Source organism: Mesitornis unicolor, unplaced genomic scaffold, assembly GCF_000695765.1.
Source record: "Mesitornis unicolor isolate BGI_N332 unplaced genomic scaffold, ASM69576v1 scaffold29951, whole genome shotgun sequence".
NCBI classification, from domain to species: domain Eukaryota; kingdom Metazoa; phylum Chordata; class Aves; order Mesitornithiformes; family Mesitornithidae; genus Mesitornis; species Mesitornis unicolor.
This window is the reverse complement of record NW_010164914.1, coordinates 1-7,990: the sequence shown is the minus strand read 5'-3', so window position 1 is coordinate 7,990 and position 7,990 is coordinate 1. Positions and strand designations below refer to the sequence as shown.

The 7,990-nt window shown below is 36.5% G+C and overlaps 1 protein-coding gene across 1 annotated transcript in view; it reads right to left on the bottom strand.

The window, feature by feature from the left end:
* LATS1 (large tumor suppressor kinase 1) overlaps window positions 1–4,176 on the bottom strand; it is a 13,878-nt gene extending 9,702 nt beyond the window's left edge. The window contains exons 1-2 of the mRNA XM_010194470.1: window positions 3,826–4,176; window positions 990–1,140 (exon numbers count right to left, since the gene is read on the bottom strand). Of these exons, the coding sequence (XP_010192772.1) occupies window positions 990–1,140; window positions 3,826–4,176 (502 nt within the window). The remainder of the gene's footprint in view (window positions 1–989; window positions 1,141–3,825) is intronic.
* Window positions 4,177–7,990: the final 3,814 nt, after the last annotated feature.

Genomic DNA, 7,990 nt, shown 5'->3' with positions numbered 1-7,990 from the left:
GAATGTGTTAATTACTATATCTTCGCAAGTAACAACAAAAATCATGGCTATACGGTGGCATTTAGCTGTCAGCTTCATACAGGCACCAATCAATCCTGCTTCACAGACTAAATGAAAATAATGCTGTACTTTGCTACTCTTTACTAATTTTTCCGCATACCTATATGGTTGATTTAAAATGACACTTTACAGAGCTAGCAGCTCAGCACTTAACATCAGTCAAAGAGAAGTTCAGTATTTTTGCTGCATTTGAAAGTTATTTGTTTAGGTGTATGCTACTAAAACCTGGTAAAAAAAGAAAAAGATCAAGCTATATTAAAAACACGCTTGCATGTATTAAGAGAGCAATAATAGCAACTAGCAAAATTCTGACTCCATTGCTACTGAAGCTATAGTTGATCCCATAGCTTCTATAAAAAAATTTAAGTCTGCCTTAAAAATCAGACAAGCAAAACCTGTAACCAAGCAGAAAATCTACTTAAGTAGAGAGAGTGATCCTGAAACAGAACATCCTAAAACAAACATTGTAGCCAGAGGATATATACACAGACAAATAGTATATACACACAAAAGTATGCATACATAATGCTGTTGTGTGGGAGAATGTATGAAGAGAGGAAAAAAAAATAAAATAAGAATTCAGTGCTGACCACTGACTTCTAAATGGCACCTGACAGAACAGAATGTAGGCATGACACCAATGACGGACAAAAATTACTAAAATGAGATCTGAATGCTATTTCTTTTATAAAATATTACATGCAATACTAAAACCATACTGCCATAAAAAGAAATGTTTAAGAAATTCATGTCAAATGCATCTATTTTTCGGAAGAATTACATTATATATTTTACATGCTATTTTTAAAACAAAAACCCTGCATCTCAACATCTCCACTGCAAGCACATGAAGGAAGCATTCGCTATTTTCTATTTCCCACCTATAGGAATACATTCAGTGAGTACCGAGTTACCATGGATATACCTACCTGGTGGTTTCATACCTGCGTTTACAGGTCTTGCTGCTGCTGCAACCATCTGTTCCCGGCGAGGATCCTGGTAGCTCATTTTACTTATAAATTCGATGGCAGCTTCTATACTACGGTTGTTAGTTTGTCTAAGAGCTTGTATAACCATATCCTAAAGATAAAATTATATAAAAAATAAAAGACAAGAAAATAATGCAGTCAGTATCAACTTCAAATTCAAACCCACATTTATACTTTCACTATGCCTGTGCACATTTGTAACACTACAAACATACAAAATTACATACAGCCTTCAGAAACAACAATTAAATTCAGTGAACAAAGCTGAGTCTTAAAAAAGGGTTTTAAAATAAAAAATACATAAGGTTGTCACGATGTTTACAGACCAGCAGGCATTGTTGGAAAAAGCAGATACATCTTTTGATCTCACAGCTCCTTCACAAGACAGTTGTGTCTGCAACACTTCTACTATTTGATCATTGTGCAAACAGAAGGTTAAGTTGTCAAGAGTATTTAACTTCCGATTTGAATATACGTTTATAGGACCCACCATTCATTTACAACTACCAACTGTAGTTTTCTTCTTAATCAGTTTCAAAATAAAATTTACTGTCTTTAGCCAAGTTATTCTACAATATATAAACCTAAACCTACAAGTTCACATCACCAACCCACAAAGACTCACAGAATCTCAAAGTACAGAACCAGCAATATTTTAAGAGATGAAATTTAGTTCCCTCTCCACTAGCCAGAAGATCTGAGTAAGAGCCCATCTAGCTGAAGACTAATAACCTTGGTCTCCTATGTGAAATTAAGTATTCAATGTCTTGAAGAGTCTCACCTTACACAGAACGTATGAGGACTGCACTTGAATCCTAGTAAGCAATAGAGATTTCCTGCAAGCTGTTTAGGGTGGACTTTTAAAAAAGACAACAAAAACAATGAACTGCATTCTCCTGTAATTACTATACATTATACATATTACTATTTATATACACACGATATATACACATACCTGATACTTAACCTCGATTACTACCTACCACTTGAGAGGTGGGTGAAACATTCGTGAAATTCAGTATATTAAAAAAAAAGTAAAAAAAAGTTAGCTGCTTACAGATGGTCAACACACCCCACCTATGATCCAGTCCATAAAACAATTCCAGCTCAAAATACATTCTCATTTCATTCCTACTTGCTATCTTCAATACCCCCCACCAAGAAAAACGCTTTCCTCTTTCAGCTGTATTTGTTCCCGGTGGTGCTCATGGGCCAACGACATATGGACTATTGTGGCAACACCACTGTGCATTAACACATGGTAGAAACGGCTCACACTGGTGCTCTGCCTGAAAAAAGGGCCATACAACCACACGTGTCCTGGGAATTCTCAGCTGTATCCAACGACAAAGGCTACAAGAAAAAGGCTTCAAGATGCAAAGGATCCAACAAAAACGCCAACTTCAGATACCTTTCTAGTTTATTATCCAGACACAAACCATTCATCAGTTTGCAAAATGGCTACAAGTTAAACCTGTAAAAACAGATCTGAGAACTGATCTACTTTTAAAAAACAATCAAAACCCAACCTCAGCAACAAACCGCAGAGCAGGAGCAAATTATTACAAAATTATTTATCATTATAAAATCCTTCCACTCTTATTGAAAACACAGCCTGGACTATGTATCTGAACAAGCGAAAGGAACATGAAAAGCCACTATCAGCACCTGACACTGGGACATTGTTGAGGAAAATCTAGTTTTGGAGCTTACTCTTGGTAGAGGTAGTTGTCTGTAAATATTGAGGCATCACAGCCAGCAGAACTTGTGAGCTCGTCACTACTACAAGCAGTGCACTCCTGTAAAAGCAGTCCCTGTTGTAGTACTGTGCCTTTTTCCTTTGAGTGGTTTGCAAGCTTTTCTATAAAAAAATCTGCTTTTGTACTCAGGTTTACAGAGAAGGCATGAAAACAGGTATAATTTAGTTTGATCTGCAAATCATAGTGAAAACGCAGGAGCTAGAGGTGTATTTTTTTATTTCTGGAAACCACTTTTCAGACTTCTTTCACTTATTAAAATGAATGAATGAAGTGTAGTCAGTAATGTAATAAATAAATACATTGAACAGTTATTTAGTTCCCTGATTTTTATAACAAAACTAACAGCAGAATAATTACTTATACCCAAGATTTTCAAGAGACTTGACATTTTTGTCTTGAGCACACACCGCAGAGAAGACACTCTTCAACTGGTTTTGCCACGTATCTTGCTATTTTTTCTGCATCTGACAAAGTGCATAAAGTAAGGATAGCCAAATTTCTTTCTCCACAAAGTCTGACTTTCTATAAGGCCTTGATCTTTAAGGTCCTTTCCAACCCAAACCATTCTAAGATTCCATAAACCACAGATGTAAAAAGCTCATTAAAATTCATTTTTTTCAGTATTTGGTACTTCTCAATTTAGAATGGCCACATTTTATCAACATATTTTAACTAAGCACAATCCAAAAGTCCATTGAGTATCAGAGGCAAAATCCACATTCTAGACAGTTCAGTTCTCTACACCTAAAATGATATAAACAATTAAAACAACCTACCTCTACAACATAAGAGCTGGGCAAGATGCTTCAAAAAGAAAAAAAAAACAAAACCAAAAGCCAAGCCTCTCTAAATCCTTCCATTCCCCTCCTCCCTCCCCCATTATTATCAGTTTCAGTATGTCCTAATTAGAAACCTACCAGATTTTGAAGTTATTTTTCTTATCATACACCCCCTTCAACACGTACCAATAGTTTATAATTATCAGAACACCAAATCTTGAAAATAAAATACTTCACCTCATCAAAGCCAGCAGCTTGCAAGTCTTGCAACATTTGTCGATTAACTTCTGATGTTCCTTTGACAGCTGAGGTTGTTTCATTTGCAAAAGGCAGAAGCGAGTTTCTTATCTCCTGCAAAACTTTATGATATGTTACAAATTTGGGGGGATTTCGGCCTTGTCTAGGATCTTCAGATAACATTTTGCCCATGCTGTGATCAGCTTTAGCAGCATCTGAGGGTTTAGGTAAATTCCTGAGGCTCTCTCGTATTTCCTGTAGCATCTGCTGGCTGCTGCCAGTATAGTTACTGGCAGGAAAAGTCTTAGGCCTCATTTGTCTATAACCTTCTGGCTTCTCACTTCTCTTCATGAAAACATGTATATATGCAACCTCCACCAAGGACTTGCACACACCAAAATTCAAGGAAGACTGGCTAGTAGTTTCAGAACTTGTGAAAGCAGTGGCTCTTCACTGCAAAATTGCAGCTCCTGTAACGCTGGAGTTTGTCACAACCCAAAACAGCTATCCTGTCAACAAACAAAACAATCCCATTATACATACAGCAGTGAAAAAGTCCACAATACAGCATTGGTGGCAGTGAAAAGTTCACATGTAGCACTGCCTTCACAGTTAACAAAAGCATGCTAAGCAACTTCTTCAGGCAGTTTTTTCTCCACCTAAATTACAAACTATATTGGGTTTCTACCAGACCATTAACAGAAAAGTGTTTTAGGTGCCTCAAGTTGGAACTGTCCTGAACTGCAAAGGATGTGGATGGAGTAAAGAGGAACTTTACTCTGCCTTCCCTCCCTGCTGGGTGCTGTCTCCATGCATCACTCGCGGCCTCTCCATCAACACTTTTATACCTGAAGGTGTCAACTCTATAAAGTACAGCAGTAAGAGTATATAATTACCGTGGGTTTATCCATTCTTCAGCAGCCACATATGTAAAAAGTAAACACTTGCCCAGCTCATGGCACAAAACTTTGATTTCTTGTACCGTCACTTAAACCCATTTAAGGGTTCAGTTTCCTAAGGCTGTCACAGTCTCTTAGCTCAAGCCTCCTTGAACCAGTCTTCACCAATAGTGAAGAAATTTTTTTTATTTATTTTACATAAAGGAAGATGAGAGCAGGAGGGGAAAGAAAACAAAGAAAATTTAATAAACCTTTTTTACTGTAAATTAGCAACTCAAGAATGAAAATTCACTGACAGCACAGCTGTGACACTTGGTAAGGGAAACAGAATTTTCTGCCCAAAACAAGTAACTAACATTTGCATTTTGAAGGCACTGATTCATCAGGGAAAGAACCCTGTGTCTGCAGAGAACTAAGATCTCTGCATCTGCTGTGCACTAGTTAGCACAGAAAAGGATAGAGGAACTAAGGTGAAACACCAAAGAAGTTACAGAGCATTTGCCTCTTTTACACTATCATTAAATAAAACTTTTGCAGTCTCTGCTGCTCCACAGAGGAGGATCAGTTATTAAGACAGTGCAAGATACAAAAATTAAATATTTTAGCACTGTCTTTTCTTAACAGACAATAAGAATGGTAAAGCTCAACTCACACCACTTCTTTACTATAATGCAATGTCTAACAGTAGCAATACTAAAACGCTCTTATTTTCTTGATTCTGTTTCTCAAAGCGCAAAAAATTTGCATTCCTACTTTTCTGAAGGATTATTTTTAAGGATTCAGATATCAACAAGCATCTTTTGTCTCTTAAATAGCATGTAGATAAGCATTTATCATATTAGACATGAATTAAACAGGTGTCTAAGTTTTACACAGTCAACATACGTCACTCTTTCTTCACCCAGAACTCACTTCTACAATATTTGCAGTCTTAAACCAATTAATGATTCAGCGATTGAGGAAGAATACAAGAAGTTAAAGTGAAAAAGAACCTTCATGCAAATTATAGGAGTTAAGCACACATGCTACCCATCTATGAATAAAACCTGAAAGCTTGAAGTAATACATAAATAAGGACTGTGAAAGAAACACAAGAGACACTCAATCCCATTCTCCCTGGAAAACCACTTAAGAAATAATATATATACACATATATTTTTTTAATTTATATTTTTATATATATTTATTTTCTTTCCAAGAGACCTGCTTCAAAAAACACAGACTGGATACCCAAGTGTGAGGATATATGCTTGTAACACTTCAGAGAACCATCAACTCCGGAAAAGTGAAACCTCTAGCATAAACTCATCCCAAAACATAGGACAAGATGATTAAGTATCTCAGAGGCTTAGCAATCTAGATTACTTGTGCAAATTTAGTCAAAACTAGGAATAATGATTAGTTCACCACTGGCAGAGTAATCTAGATAAAACAGCTGGTATTGGTCTTGTGTCATCCAATACCAATGGGAGAAGAAAGAAATGCCCATACACAAGTTATTCCTTTTACTAAGTCCCAAATGCCTGAAATTCAGGAAGAAAGTTAGTTTTCATCTCTGTATTTTAATCATAATTTCACCTGGTATTTCAGTGTTCATTTTATGGTTACACCACCGGTAGCTGAGATAAATGAATGTAACACCCATAAGAGAAATCATGGTTAAATTAACAGGACACTTAAGCCATAAATCAGGAGACCTAGAGTCTACCACCTAAGAGGAAAAAAATCAGCTTGTGCTCCCATTTCTTTAGGTGGAAAATTGAGAGAATTACATCTCTCAAAGCATTTTAGAAAGAAATACAAGACAAGGATGCTATGAGTGTTTGATAGCTACTATGTTGCTGGCAACTCCAGCATAATAGGATATGGACTAAGCAGCCTTGGAAAATAAAGCTGCACTTTCACATGAATTTTTAGCAGAAGCAGAGCTTTACCAGTGTAAACCAGCCAGTCCACTTATCTCCCACCGCTTACCAGTGCCAGCATAATTGTTTGTAAGGCCACACAGAATGAATCAAGCTGAGAAACTTACCCAGATAAACAGTAACTTCTTTTGGGTTGGTTGTTTCTTTCAGCAGCAGTATTGGGAAAGAGCAGTTTGATGTGAGTGTGAAACTACAGTCTTAACTGCTCAGAAACTCAATTAAATTACTTTACTTACAAACCTCAAAATTTAGAGATTTCCTCCTCTTACAGACATTTGCACACATTCTAAAGCAAGAAAGTTTTCACTGCTCAGTAAGAAATCTATTTCAATTTTGTACTTCTAACTGTACTTTTGTACACTAACCGTATCCAAGGAAATCAACATATATTCACCCTTGCAGTTTTGTGTCAGTAAATGTAAGTGATAGATCTGTTTGTTAATGCAGCTGTTTCCACTGATTAAGTTCTCTGCTTCCCTAAAGGAGTTTAAAAAAATTTTGAAAAAAAATTTATATGAGTATAAAGTATTTTCTTCTACAGGTCAATCTGTAAGAAAACAAAGAAACTTGTCTTTTTACAGTATAATCATGAAAGATTGGACTCAAAAAACGGCATTTGAATGAAAACACAGAACAATTGCATACAATTGTCAATGACTTACAAGTTTTTCCAGGCAGAAAAAAATAATACACAGCTTTGTAATAGATCTGTAACAATTCTTTTCTCCAAAATTTTTGAACACACTTTTAAATACTTGTATTTCCAACTAAGCATCAAATACCACATATTAAACTATTCTGGTTCCCTCTCTCATGTACCTATTCTAATAGCTTATTCCATATGTAATCACAATATTGTATTGTTAGGAAAAAAAAAAGCAATCAAGAACTTAGGAGACATCAAACTGAGTTTGTAAGGGCTTGGTTCAAATCAACAAAAGGAAGCTGTTCTTCAGATAACAGGCCACTGAGCTGTAAAGCAGTTTGCCAAAGGATGCATTTCGAATCCTAAAAGTTTCCATAGGATGAGAATGCTGAACCCTGGAATTAGTAAATAAACACAACTACATACAGTCAGGGAAGACAAAGCTGGAAATGACCAGAGGCTAGCTGAACATTAGGAACATCACGCATTCGTTTCCAGTCTTACACTGCTCTCTCCTTTAACAGGATACAGCTTCTCTCATGAACAAAGGTATTCTTCGTTATTCTCGGCAGCAGTAGAAGTTATTCCAAGCGCACATAAGGGTGATCTTCTGGCTACCAACAGGACAGCCACCGAGGACCAAAGTGCGTCGGCACCGGCAGGTACCAGGGTAACTCCTACAGCACAGCAGGACC